A 14,650-nucleotide genomic window follows, 5' to 3' on the forward strand; every position below is an offset into this window, starting at 1 on the left:
TGTTAAGTACAAAACCTAGGAACCTATTGAGTTAATTATATCAGCTCATAGGTTAGGAATCCATTAGTTGGATTACATTGTAATTCGACTTAGTGTTGCATTAGGTTTTCTAGTTGTTGGTGACTTGGTTTCTAAGAAACATTTTTATGAGAGGATTCTTAGGACCATAACCAATATATATATGAAGTGTTGGTCCCTGCTCTCTCTGTTACAAAGCATCAAGTCCTGCCCCATAAAAGGAGCTTAAATTCAGAGCTGAGGAGAAGATCAACTTGTGTTTGTCGTCAAGATCGTTTAGTGCTTCTGCAATGGCTCCCAACACCGCAGAAGGTTAGCTCATAAACTTGTATTTTGGTTCATGTGGCATTGGTTAATATTCAGTGTGTTTATGTTCTTGTGAATTGATCATGAGATTGTTTTGCTCATTCAGTCTAACACAAATAGTTGGGCAAATCTACCCAACAAAATTTTCACATACAAAACAATTGAAAGAATCAGAAAAGAAAAACAAAACAAACAATCAAATACCAGAATCTCTGCAAAATGCGCTAGAGAACCAAAAAGCAGCCTCAAATAAACTTCTGTTATTATCCTCCTCAATTTTCGGTATCCAAACAAATAAAAAAAATTATTAGTACCTGAGCTACATCAATTTCTATGGTTTGCTTTGATACGGCCTTGAGAGTTGCTCAAAAACAGAACCATCTTCAGAGAAGAAGAACTTGATGTCAATTTCTCTCTTGAAACCACCATACTGAATCGGTATCTCCTCAGCTGGAATTTACCTAAAAATATACACAATTTTCGTTCATTTCGCAAATGTCAAGTTTATAATGGAGTCAAAATCAGATCTTTGATGGCTAATAATGAAGGGAAATGACTTACTTGAGAAAGGTCTCAAGGACCACAACAAACTTGCTCTTGGTTCGTTGAGTCAAGAGTGGAGACCATAGTACCAGAATGGAACATTGATGAAAATCTACAATGAAAATGATACAAAACCCATCACTTTAGAACCAACATACAAAACACAGGTCTTCTTGCACTCCATCTCTATTATGGAATTGGTGAAGTTAGTGATTTGTGAAGCAAGAGTATTTTTCCACAAAATTCATGAATGCGACAATTTCAAAATGCCAGATTACTATATGAAGAATGCACATCAGTAAGTACTGAATGTACTGTCATCGTTTAGGAAAGAAAAAAAAAAAAAGTCTTGTTTTTACAGCCTCTTCTATTAAAATAATAGATATGAATTAGGCATAATGGAATTCGATAAAAATCATTTAGACATAATTCAGCCTCTTGTATTGGAATTAGACATAACTCAGCCTCTTGTATTAGAAATAGACATAGGCCATGTTTGGTTGGTGGAAAGGAAAGGAATCATTTTCCTTTCCATTGGGAAAGTGAATCCTGAGGGGAGGGCCTCCCCAATTTCCTCCACTTTTTCCTTTCCTTTGGGAACCAATTTCCCTTCCTTGGCTGTCCCAAACGCAGGAAATGAAACACTTTCCTTTCCCAATGCCCAGATTCTGGGAAACAAACATGGCCATAATGGAATTAAAAAAAGTTTATCATCACATTCCACTTAAATTGATCAATATAAAGACCGAGGCTGACAAAAAACAGCCATACGCATTTCGTCAATCAATAAAGCAATTTCAAACAGGCATTCTGGAGTTTGAGGGTTGTGTGCCATATGCATCAACTGTTTAATTCATTATCGGCTCAAAGATACACCATATGCATATGCAAATAACCAAACTCAAAAGGATTTGAATAAAAAATATGAAGAACTAAAACAGTTAAAATTCAAGAATAAAAAAAAAACATAAAAAATAAAAAGCAACTCACCCAAATAGGCAAAGAAGTGCCAATTGATGCATGCACGGCGAATAACAAAATCGGAGAGATTATTGGCAACAGCTAGATGTGTAGGCGCAGAAAGTATTATTGAACCATGTTGTTTGATCAAATAAAGTATGAGAGCTAATGGAAATAGAAGGAAGCAGGTGTGAAAAGCCAAAATAAATGAATGAATGGAAGACAATGTGCATGGCAAAGAAGCACCCAAATTAATTGCTCAAACTATTGGAGCTGAGATAGAAAAGAAGTTGGATTCAAATACTACCTTGCAAAAACCCCACTCGTTTGTGACATCAACTAAAATACAATGCAGAAAACTTACTTGTTGAACAACTCAACCCTGTATTCCATCTCCTTCTCTACCATGCCGAAAATCTGCACACAATTATTTAAAAAGCATGAGTTCCAGGACAACAACTCAATAGCAAAAGAGTAAAAAAAATAAACCATCTTGTCGCCTACCAAACTCTCTGGAAATACCTTTGTTTCATTAAGATCAAACACTCATCACTGACCAATTAGACAATATTTCCCAAAAATCCAATCTTTGGCACACCTGAATTCCTTTTCACATTCAAACATGTACAAAGGAAAAGCAATGAAGAAAAGGGTATGTACCTGTTCCTTATCCAAACCCGCTGGGAACATCTGTCTCGGGGACAAGATGGTTTGTTTGTCCTTTTGCTGAATGGGCTTTAGTATAGTAAATTATGGAAATTTTAATGAGATTTTTTTGTAGTTTTGAAGAAACTTAAACCCTCTTTACCATCACATGATGAAGTTAGAACATTAACAGTTTATAATATTATTTTTCTGAAAAAATTTTAGACCATAAGATAGTTTGGAAAAGCTCATTTCAGAGTTAACTAAGGGGGAATGAAAATGAGAAAATGTTTCAAGATGGTTTCTCTGGATCTTCCACTGCCAAATAACATTTCTTGTACTTTGTCGTGCTAGCTGTTCAATTGGTTATATATATGATGATTATTCTTGTCAAATTTGCATTCATGTAGCATAACATCCAACTCCTTGATATGAGTGACATCTGAAGTCACGAACTTAAATCAACTTGACCTTGTTGACGGATTATATGGATTGAGTTAAGTAACTCATTTGAAAATGTTGGGTTGAGTTAATGTTGAGAGATATTTATATATGATCAAGCATCATTTTAAATTTTGGCAAGCTAGGAACAAATCTAAAGACGGGGCTATACACTTGCCAGCTGATTTCTGAGCACATTCAATCTACAAGTTGTATTGCTACTGACAGCATGCATAACACTGTGAATGATCTTCGGGCCTTGAAGAATTGTTGAGGTTATTTGACATCCTCCACCCTTGGAGTGGATAAAAATTAATTTGGACGGTGAATGGAAGCAAGATTCTGGGTTCGAAGGTTACGGGGACGTCTTTCGTGATTACAAAGGGAATTATCTTGGTGCTTTTGCATCTAATCTTGACATTCCAAGCTTAGTCGCCATGGTTAGAAGTAGACTCCTCTATGGATCTTGGCTTCATTCGCTCTCCTCATTTGGTCCCTTAGAAGCTTCGTATAGAATGGGGTAATTGTTTGCACCGAATCTTTCAAATGCATTTCAAATCTTCGCATATATTTCGAGAAGGTAACCAAGTGGCAGATATTTTGGCAAATTATGGTTCTACCTCCTCTGGTTTGATATGGTGGAACTTGGCTCCACCCTTTTTCCAAACACAATGTAACAGTGACTGTTCAGGTCTACCAAAGTTTCATTTTCAATAATTGGCTTGTATAGTTTCTTTTTGGTTTCAGAAGTTGGCTTTGTTTCCCCTCCTTTTGTAATCTTTTTTATTTCAATAAAATCTGGTTTCAGAAGTTGGCTTTGGTTTCAGAAGGCTATTTGCCTTTTGCTTAATTCTCCAGTTTCAAGTCACACACAAAAAAAAAAAGAAAAAAAAGAAAAGAAAGGGAGATATTTATTTATTTCGTCAAGTTTGAGTTTGCATATTTTCACACACCTGACAATCCAAACCCAACAATACATAATCCGTTAACAGCCCCTAGATATATCCTGAAAAATTGTGCTCAAACCATAATTTTACTACTTTTGTTAATTCAAAGATACAAGTAGAAAATTTCACAATAAACGTACGCGGCTAAACACACTTGAATGTTGTGTTACACACTTGCACTCTGATAGTATTGCTCATGACATTGCACATCCAATTTTGAATACGAAGTTTAACAACTGTAGAGTAACCTATAATCTGAGTACATGTTAATTGCACATTAGGTACTTAATTATAATTCTCTACAAACTGTGATTATTTTTCCCTGAGTTTTCTGGATTCTTTGGTTTTTTTCGATGACATGGATTCTTTGGTTTAGTAAAGAAAAAAGGTAACGACTCACCGGGTCGTGTCTTACTATGGCTATGGCAGACTTCAAAACAACTTTATAACCCGCACAACACATTGGCCATCTCGTATGAATTCACAGGAGGTAAGTAAGATATTCACACCCGCAATGAAGTTTGAAATCAAAAGTAAAGGAAGAACTTCAAGTCATTCAAACAGAGAAAGACGGTGTTAAAAGGAGAGATAAAAAGAGAGAAAAGAAAAAAGGGAATATTACAATTTTCCACCTGCGTTTTATTCACCACAAAAAAATGCTTTCCCATGCACCCCCGGCTTTAGCTCATCAAATCGATCTCCAAACAACCTATCCCCCTCCTCAAACTTGCAGGTGAAAATGGGGGGCAGGAAATAACGTGTAATAAATATTCAACCTTTCAAGGTACTGATATAAAAAATAAACAAAGTGCACCAACAAAAAATATAACTGGGCTTCAACCAGATTGGTCTTGTACAGTTTCGGAGGAAGATGGTGACGGAGGTAAAGTGCCAGTAGCTCGTTCAGGGGATTCTTCTGGAACCTTTGTTTCCGAGTTCTGATATTTTTCGCTCTCTGATTTTTGGACCACATCAGGAAATTTTGATGATATAGAGGGGGAAGTCTCAAATCCTTGGGGAGCTATCCAGTTTCTGGGATAACTTAGCGGAGACGAATCAAGCAGCATAGGCATACCAAAACTATAGTTACCGGAATGTTCCACAAAGGGGTGATCAAATCTGCAAGTTGGTCCGTACTTGCAAATTCCGTACATGATGTAGTTTGAACATATAGGTTGCCCCTGCATATACCCAAAGATTAAGTAAGCGGCTTGTTCTGAAAGCCAATGATAAAAAAAGCATTCTCTCATTTGTAAGAACTGAGCTGAACACTGCACATATCATGCGCTAGAAATAAAACTTACAGGTCTTGAGGGAAGCCCAAGTGGGTTTGTAGCGGATTCTGCAATCCTTTCTTTTGGGTGATGGTATTTGCATTCTGCTCCATATTTGCATGTTCCAGTGTTCATAAAGTACCGGCACTCAGGCTGGTCAGGCCTCTGGGGGAGATTTGGACTTGATTGCAAGTGAACCTGCCCATTGGAAGCTGATTCCCCCTGACTTCTGGAGTTGTACGCAAGATTAGATCCAAGAATGCTAGTCGAAGACACAGGGCTCAAGTTTCCCTATTGAAAAAATAAAAGCAAAATTAAAACAAAGAAAAGTTCAACGCACCACAACCACTTCAGTCCTCAGAAAATTCAATAACTGATATAACCAGAGATGTCAAAAGCAAAGGGCTAGTCAACAGAGAAGTCAAAAGCAAAGGCATTCATGAGCATTCAACTGAACATGTATTCATGTTAATAATTAAGGACAAATAGACATACAGCATGACATTGCAATTTTCTTTGTGGTTTCAAAATCCTGAACTCAATGTTAACATGAGAAGAATATTTCTTCCTAGATATGGATTAAAAATAAGCAAGCAGAGAAGTGGACATGACATCCAGTCAAGTTGTCTAAAAGACCGTGCACTTTCTACTGATTTATGAAAAATGACTAGTTGATTAACTGAGGACCACATAAATATTTGCAGAAAATGATGCATCACTTTCAGCTGAGCTAGATGAGATATTTTGGAACTGTCCTCACCGCATAAACTCAAAGAAAAAAAAAAAAAAAACTGAAAAGCTAAAGCAAATATAATTTTCTAAAGAAAAATGTCAAGCTCTGCACAATCTATGATACTGCAACTTAAACAGACAAAACAGTGTTCCAAACAAATTCTCGACACTAGTAGGAACATCCAAAAGTAAAGCAAGCTGTTGTTCTATTAAAGAAACAATACACTCACCACATAGGTATTCCAGCCATGGGCAGGTAGAACGCCTTGAGGCGGAGAAAGAACAACTGCAGGCATGTAAGGTTGAGGAGTTGCTAAACGTGGGCCTGCTACATATGGTGCTCTTGGAAATGACCACGCAGAAAGTCCACCTGAGTAAGGTACACCTGAAGAAGGCACAACTGTTGAGCCTGTAGATCCAAAAGCAGGTACGGCAGTTCCAAATGACGGAGGCTGGGGATGATGAAACTTGCATGCAGGCCCAAACTTGCATGATCCAGTTCGCATGTAATATGGACAGGATTTTTCTTCCTGGGAATAAAAACAAACTTGTTACAACGAAAAGCACTCTTGAGAATAATCAATTAGCAGTGTAGTGACAAAGTAAAGGCTAGAACCTGATGCATGGGCAGTCCTAATATGTTGAATAAAACTGGTCCAGCTCCACGCCTGTCCCTTGGATGATGGAATTTACAGGTTGACCCATATTTGCAAGTCCCCGTCTTCAGATAATACTGCCACAAATGTTTGGGATAAGCAGTCACAAATGTGCCAACCCGAGCTTGTTCATTCTCCATGTCTCACAGAATTTCAAACAATCATGAAAAGATTTATTGCTTATTAAAAGTATCTCACAAGAACAAGCATAGCAGTAGATTCTTCCTACTCTACATATCACTCACTTTCAAGGTATCATTTTGTGGCATTAGTGCCATTACCAAGATCCTAAGAAGGAGAACAAAAAAAAAAAACAGAAGAAAATGAAGGAGATAGATGGGAATGAGGTGCAAGAGCACAAAGTGCACATATTGGCTATCCGGACAGATATATGAAGGAAGTTTAGAAGAAGAAAAATTGATATTACATTGTAACCCCTGTTAAATGACAGAAGGAATCACACCCACTTATTGTGAACACATTAAGAAATACAAGCCAGAAAGAGAAAGAATGAAAAACTGCTCATTGCCATTTGGGATGTAGGAGATGACCAACCACAACTGGACTATTATTAGAACAAGCTTGTTAAAGTTGTGATCATTCAATGTGTCTGTTCCTTTTTTTCCCTTAGAGAGATTTTATTTCATAGTAATCTGCAGTCTGCACTTCAGTTCTGTGTGATGCATTTTTAAAGATGAATAACAAGGTTATATGTTATCAACAACAGACCAGTTATCTCTGCGTGGATCATCAACTTATTAAAATCTGACTTTCTGTTTTAGAATTTTTTGTTTTCCTTTCTAAAGTCTATCAAATGAGCACCTGAGGAACATAAATTTGTTATCTTTTATGCGTAGCAAATATTAATAAAAGGAAGGAAACCAAAGAAGGAAAAAAATTTGAGCAACAAAGAAGCTTATCAATTAGAACAATCTCAACCGCATGAAAACCTTACCCCGCAGTCAGGTTGTCCAACTCTTTCAGGGAGTTCTCCACTGTACTGAGCAGCCTGCAGATATAATAATGCAACAGAAGGTTCAGTTAACTATAGTAATTCACTTGAAACACTGTCGTCTATTTGAGAGAAAAAGTCAGTTTCTCACAACACTTTCAATCAAATGCAATCACCATATCAAGGCTAGGCACAACACGTAAATGGTAATTCTGAATCACCTGTGAAGCATATTTAGGGTGATTAAACCGACAGTTACTGCCATAACCACACAACCCAGTCCTCAAATAATATATGCAATCGGGTTCACCAGGTCGATCAGGGTATAGGTTAGACTGAGCCACACCACCCCCATCTTGATTCTCATTGATTGTCAACCGCCAAAACGCCTCTGCAATAGATGTCCAAATTAAATTCCGAGGAAAAATCAGATCTCTCAATTTTTAAAGCCTCAATCTGCATTATACAGCTCCTCGAAAAGCATCAACCCCGAGCATACAAAATTTTAGAGCTTCTAAAACGTAAAATAGTAAACTAGGATGAAACAAATCAAACACTAAGAAAGGAAAGTGTTTGAAGGCATATATCCACCTCCCAAAAGAAACCGAATATCCACAAGATAGTAAAACACAAAGCAAAAGTCTTTGAAAACCCAAATAAAAGTAGCGCTACTTGCATCAACATCATAGCTTTAAACAACCAAATCAAATCAAATCAAACAATCTGCATTGCACCTACCATCAAACCTAATAAAAACCAGACAATTCAGCAATTCCACGCATTATTACAACACATTGCTCTCATCATGATAAAAAAAAATTCACATAACCAAAAACCATCGTATCAGATCGTTACACTCCCAAATAGGTGCATCAAAAAAGGGTGTTACCTTCAACGGTACCGTCGGATTGATTGGGAACGGCATTCTTCAGAGCCTGCCGAGTGTCTGGCATCGGTAGCACAGAGATTGCGTGCACCCTCCCTCCCCTTGAGTTTCCAGCAATCCAACCAACCGAGAAAAGCTTGAGACTTTCTCGGCGAAATGAAACCGGAACCGCAGAAATCAAGGAAGGAGAGAATACGAAGGGTGTGATTGTGAATGTATGTGATGATCAAACAAAGACTGTGAGAGAGAGAGAGAGAGAGAGGGGAATAGAAAGGAACAAAAAGGTTCCTGGAAATAAAGAAGGAAAGGGACTGAGAATCAGAGAGAGAGATGTATAAACTAATTCTAAAAAGGAAATTATGACTATAATAAGGTCTTCCAAATTTTCCTATTTCATTTTTTTTTATTTAGAATTCTATTTTTTTTTTGGTCGCTTTTTCCTTTTTCCAATTTTTTTACAACAAACCAAAAAAAAAAGAAAAAAGAGGCCAGCGGAGGATCTTCAGAATGGGAACCCGAAAAATATTGATTTTTTTCTTTCCCCTCGTGTACGAATACGAATAATTTATTGGCAGGAAGCTTGAAATGACGGATGTACCCTCCCCTCCACCTGTCAAGCCAGAGGTTTGCGTTTATTCGGGGTAATTTACGTTGCTAATGACTTTGATTAAATCCGGCGGAAGAGACTGTCACTCCTGTCCCCCCCCCCCCCCGGCGTGCCATTTTTCAGTTCGGTAGGGGTATTATTGTCTTTTCGGTATCACATCGTGGCTGTGCTTAGGAGGACGCGTGGCGAGATGCGGATTGTCGGATTGTGGTGGGGCATTACGAAAGGACGAAACTATCCGGGGGGGGGCATGACAAAAGTCCTCGTAAGAGTGACGCGAAGGGTAGTTACGTCTTTTACGGAAAGGAGTTTTATTTCCCTCTGTATATTAATAATTTTTTGTTTTTGTTTTTGGATACGGAGGACAAGGTGTGGAAAATCGTCGCCGTCAAAGGGCGGGAAGGTGATTTCAGCAGTGTGAAAACGTGGGAGGTTTTGGTGACATTTGGACCACCGATCTAAAATCTTGAGGGGAGCTGTGGGACCCCTGGATCCCTCATTTGATATTCAAAAAAGCCAGTGTGCCATGGGGCCATTAACGAAAGGACTAAACTGCCCTCCTCCCGCAAAATTGAGTAGCTATTTATTTATTAATTTTGAGCTGCTGCAACCTAATCTAAAACCTTCTCTTTCAGGCAACTAACCTAACCTACACCTTCCATTTCGGTTATTAACCTAACCTTAAACTAAGTAGCTAAAACGACATTAGTTTATGATCATATAAAATATTTGCATGATCATATTAATGTAACACGAGTAGAGATTTCTCTTGCCTTGATGTTAATTGTAAACGATTTTCTTGCCTTGACATTAAATGTAAAGAGATGTTTGCTGATTTACTTGCCTTTTTAAAATTAGATCTAACCGCAAGTAATTAGTTAGACAATGAATTATGTGAAAATTTTTTGTATGCACCGACCATACAAGTAATCTAACACCTATTAAATGATCTCAACTTTTGATATTTATAAATAACATTTTTTTAATAACTAAAAAATTTATTTAATGTTATCGTGCTATCTATTTTTGTTAGTGCAAGTGCACATCGATGCTCCAAATTCTCTTTTTAAATTTTTTTTTTTTTTTTTTTTTTTGAAAAAGGGCTGGTGCGGCTGCCCTCAATCCTTGATTAATGAAATTGCAGAATACAAGGGGGGGACATAGAGCCTGAACCCAGATTACAATAAGCATAGAGAGAACATCCTGAAATAATACCAGGACTCTCCAAGAGATCTATGTATTCTAACAAGCACCAATTAGCAAAGAGTGCACGAATGGCTACTCCATTTGCTTTGACAAGGCGGTGACATACCGGAAAGATAACTCTATAACGAAGAACCATCATTACAAATAGCGCAGCTTTCCCACTATGTTGCCGCACGGAAATAAATCCGGCGACACTCACAATGAACTTGGCTACGTGGAGGGGAATTATAAATGTACGCACCTTTTCGATTTTCACAATGAACTTGGCTACGTGGAGGCGAATTTTCTCAATAGTTTCCCAACTGCCAAAGCCTGTTCAAATGTTAAACATTGATGGCGATGCCACGAGAAGGGCAAAGTGGTCAGAAAGGAGCTACAGCGAAGAAGCAAAATCGCTATCAGGGTGATTGACTGGAATTACTCTAATTAAATAAGAGGACCCATGGAGGGGTACGATCGTCCGATGAGGGGTTAATTTTGGCTCAAGAAACCCCCTCGCTGCACTCTTTCACACAACCACTGGAAACACTACCAGGTGTGGGTCCCGGCGAGATTAGACTCTACCCATGACCATGACCCAGTGGTCCACAATAATGGGCAGCACCAAAGTTTTGATGCCTTAGACCTCGTGTCATGCGTCCATGACCACGACGTGTGGAAGCATGTAATTGGCCGGAGACAGATGGTAAAGTACCAATTTTTCCAAGCAGTAACTGTAAATAGTGGAGGGTCCCACTCCGAGACTTACCGCAGGTGTGACTACTACGTCAGCTCAGAATAAGGAATAGGTGGGGTTTGAATTTTTTCGGACCGAGCAAAGTGATTGAATAGGTAACTGAATTTACAAAACCACATCAATAAGGTGCCGTTATCCAGTGTAGGGGCAAATAAGACATTTTACTCAAATTGACCACTAAAATAACTATCATAGCCCCAACACTAATCATGTGAAACTTTCCATCATATTTTACCTCCAATGAAATGCTACTTTGGTTCCTATTTATTGATTTAATTTTTTTAATTTATTTATTAAATAGTTGTCAATTTTTACCATGAGAGAAAGAAAACCTTGCCGACTTCTATAATTTCAGTTGATATTCCTCGTTGTGTTAAGTTTCGATGATTCATCCACTAAACTGACGAGTGTATTGTTTTTTCTAATTCCTTTACCACCTAAAGCCAAAACATGAGAAAATTTGAAAAGAAAGAATTACTTATAGCCTAACAATTCAAGAAATGCACGTTTCTAGATTCAAATATCCTAGCAAAGAAGGTGATGAGAGAAGAGTGAGAAAATTTTCGCTTGGCCAATTGAATCATTCTCTGTTTAGCCTTCACTGTCACAAGTTCTTGACTTTTAATGAATTTCGCACAGTACATATCAATTCATTGTAAAGGTGGAAAAATACCAATTGTTAGTTTAAGTGTCATTTTCTTATTTAATTTTAAGTAGAGTATGATTATACCATCGTGAAAGGACGCATGTCATTTGTTTATTAAAAATTTATGAACACATAATATATGAATAATGTTAGGTGAATTATCTTTTTGGGTACCAACTGCATCTCATCTTATGTGACAGCTGATGTGTGGCACAGTAACGTTATTTTATGAAATTCTGTGATAGGTTGAATTTTCTGCCACATTAGCGGCTACATAAGGTGGAATGCATATGGTACCTAAAAAAGTGGTTCACCTAGCATTAAACCATTAACATACACAATAGCGCTCTCGGAAGGTTTCTTTGGAAACCAACAAAAAGGGGTATGTGTGTGTTTAAGGAAAAAGAAGAAAAAGCAAAAGCAGCAACGTCATAGGCTCATAGCAGACAAATACAAGTAGGAAAGGAGGTGGGAAGTTGGCAGTTGGTCAAGATAGTTAAAGCAGCTTAGCAAAAATGGTTGAAAACTACAGGTAACGAAGCTGTTTAGTTTGGGGGTTCTAGGTAGATGTCCATCACTTAGATTTGGACTGTTGTATAAGATAATTTGGAAAGGAGTTAAATATAGGAGGAATTTTCGGGGGAACAAATTAACCTAATAAAGGATGGGATACCTTTACTTTTAGACTTACATAGTACTCTTTGTTAGACTACAGTATAGATTGATATTGCAACGTTTTCCCTTTGCTGTTACAAGCAATCTTCCCATCTACAATTTTCAACAGGGTCAGGAGCTCATTCTCTGTCACTGATTTCCCCACTTCACCTAGCACATTGCTTGGTTTTGCTATAAGTTTCAGTTCATTGAAGATTGGAAACAGTACTACCTGATTCGGGTCTATTGATCGTAATCTTTTCTCCAATTTAAGCTTTGTTAGCGCTTAGCAGTTGTCCAAATTAGCAAGTGAAACTAAAATTTAGGTTAAGTAGTAAAACAGGCCAAGGCAGAGAGACCAGTGACAAGAAGTTGAAGTTGAATGCCACCTTTATTATATTAAAGCATGAACAAAATGTCACCTGGTACCTTTCAGAAAAATAACAAGAAATGAGATAGACATGTAGAATGATGATTCCAAGACCATGCAGGTCCATATCATAATGCATAAACCTATAAACCCCACTTAGCTTAAAGAGTCAAGAATATAGATACTCGAAATTAACCAGACCAAGAGGTCTGCTAAGTTTGGGGCAGAAATCCTAAACAGTGCTAGATGAAGCAGCGGCAATCTGATAAACAGAAGAACATGGAACCGCGGACCTTCTCATGAAGCCTAGGGAGCTCAGGCACTGGGATACTCTCTGATGTAGTGACACTGACCCTTCCTGATGATGAAGTTTCCGAGAGATCTTCAAACTTCATAAACTGCATTACTTGTGCTGCAGCAAGGTGCGCATAACAAATGGGCGCAATTGAGAAACAAAAAAAAAATTAAACAAAAGTTGTAATAGTAAGAATCAAGTAGTAGTAGATTTATTACTTCAAGAAAAAACAAGTTAAAGCATCAAGTGTGTGCAGCTTTACCAATTGAGACTGCAGTTGTACTCCTCTGGTGGTACCTGCAATATGGTAACAAAAATATAGATTGACAATTCAAATGAAAGGTTATTCAAAATAAGCGCTATCATAATGAGGTGATTTACTGAAAATGAAAAGCTTACACATAGGAAAGAGAGTGGATCAGGTTTTGCAGTTCATTGGCAGAAAAGCCAATCTCATCGAGCAAGACATGATAGTGTGCTGGCCTAGAAGTTCCCTGTTGTAGGAAGCAAAACAACAGACAAAGACAAACATTAGGTTAGCGGAAAAGGAAACAAATTAAGATTTGTAGAACAAATTATCTGGCATAGATTAGAGCATACATATGTTAGATTCCTACACAATCAGCTGCATATAAAGGTAAAAGTAAACAATTTTGTTGCTGAAGCACTCTTTTTTAACTTACAATGGAGCCTTTGTGAGCACACATATAGAAATCATAATTCCTTGGATGCACAATATTTGTGTCCACAACTATTCCTGTAAAGAGAAAAATTAAGGAAGATAATAAGACAGCCGGATAAATGATCAAAGTGAAACGAAAATTAGAAAGTGGAAGACCTGGTGGTACATTATACTGGGGAGAACCAGCTTGGAATAGCTTTGTATTATGGTTCAATGATCAAAGTGAAATGAAAATCAGAAGGTGGAAGACCTGGTGGAACATTAATTATACTGGGGAGAACCAGCTTGGAATAGCTTTGTATTATGGTTCTTTTGAGCCACAATCACAGTAAATTTTGGAAGCTCATCAACCTTCTGGTGGTGCTTGTAAGCCTGTAAAATTAAAAATTAACAATCAATGTTGAGAATAGAAAGAACAAAATTCAGGAAGCCATTGAGGGTAGGTCCTATGAACAAGCCACAGACGGTCCATGACCTTGCCAGAAAATGGCTTCTTGAGTAAGGCCATAAGAATTGGAAATGAACCTTCATAATTTGATCCAGCTCCTCATTCAAAACTTGATTAAATTTCGATTCGCTGACTCCATCCCTATAATGAATTAGATACTCTTATCATATTTTCAAGTCCAAATTAATCAAGTGAACTAGTTAGGCTAAGGAAGAAACTGAGCAATAGAAAAAACTTGGCGATGAAGATTTATAGAGTCCATATGAAGATGTATAGGGCAAGATATCAGAAATGTTTGTGAACATGTTTCAGGCCAACACAAAGGCTCCAATTAATGATTAAAAAAGCCTGAACAGCCAGGTTACATCAAATCTAAACTCTACAAAGATTTAAGATATAAAATGATACAGACATGGCACGATTATGAAATTATTCAAGTTCCCTGATATCACTTTTGAGGAACCAAAACAAAACAATGAGCATTTTTTAAAAGATGGTAAACATGTTAAATAAAACAATGCCATAATACACACCTGAAGATAATAATCTGAGTTGGTTTGCATTTGCTAGTTTCATAGAATTCCTTAAGCAGTTCCCTACAAGGCAAGGAAGTTTTCCACATTATTTAAATATATCACAATCTACA

General features: G+C 37.5%; 2 protein-coding genes across 4 annotated transcripts; both read right to left on the bottom strand.

Annotated features, from left to right (window-relative positions):
- Positions 1 to 4,375: 4,375 nt before the first annotated feature.
- Positions 4,376 to 8,684, bottom strand: LOC133725957 (zinc finger CCCH domain-containing protein 3-like). The gene is made up of 7 exons (XM_062153379.1): positions 8,364 to 8,684; positions 7,696 to 7,865; positions 7,478 to 7,531; positions 6,483 to 6,599; positions 6,097 to 6,396; positions 5,165 to 5,425; positions 4,376 to 5,041 (listed from the first exon to the last, which is right to left on the bottom strand). The coding sequence occupies exons 1-7, from the start codon at positions 8,425 to 8,427 to the stop codon at positions 4,697 to 4,699; spliced, it is 1,311 nt and encodes a 436-aa protein (XP_062009363.1). The 5' UTR covers positions 8,428 to 8,684; the 3' UTR covers positions 4,376 to 4,696.
- A 3,915-nt stretch (positions 8,685 to 12,599) lies between these two features.
- Positions 12,600 to 14,554, bottom strand: LOC133725958 (protein argonaute 4A-like). Of its 3 annotated transcripts, none has more exons than XM_062153383.1 (6): positions 14,538 to 14,554; positions 13,807 to 13,928; positions 13,558 to 13,631; positions 13,274 to 13,368; positions 13,137 to 13,171; positions 12,600 to 12,991 (listed from the first exon to the last, which is right to left on the bottom strand). In XM_062153383.1, exons 3-6 carry the CDS (start codon positions 13,579 to 13,581, stop codon positions 12,822 to 12,824), a joined length of 324 nt encoding a protein of 107 aa, XP_062009367.1. In that variant the 5' UTR covers positions 13,582 to 13,631; positions 13,807 to 13,928; positions 14,538 to 14,554; the 3' UTR covers positions 12,600 to 12,821. The 3 variants fall into 3 exon arrangements, with proteins under 3 accessions (XP_062009367.1, XP_062009364.1, XP_062009365.1); XM_062153380.1 differs by lacking the exon at positions 14,538 to 14,554 and adding an exon at positions 14,082 to 14,143; XM_062153381.1 differs by lacking the exon at positions 14,538 to 14,554 and adding an exon at positions 14,082 to 14,143 and having other exon boundaries at positions 13,713 to 13,928.
- Between the last annotated feature and the right edge of the window lie 96 nt (positions 14,555 to 14,650).

The sequence above is a fragment of the Rosa rugosa genome, chromosome 1 (genome assembly GCF_958449725.1).
Source record: "Rosa rugosa chromosome 1, drRosRugo1.1, whole genome shotgun sequence".
NCBI classification, from domain to species: Eukaryota; Viridiplantae; Streptophyta; class Magnoliopsida; order Rosales; family Rosaceae; genus Rosa; species Rosa rugosa.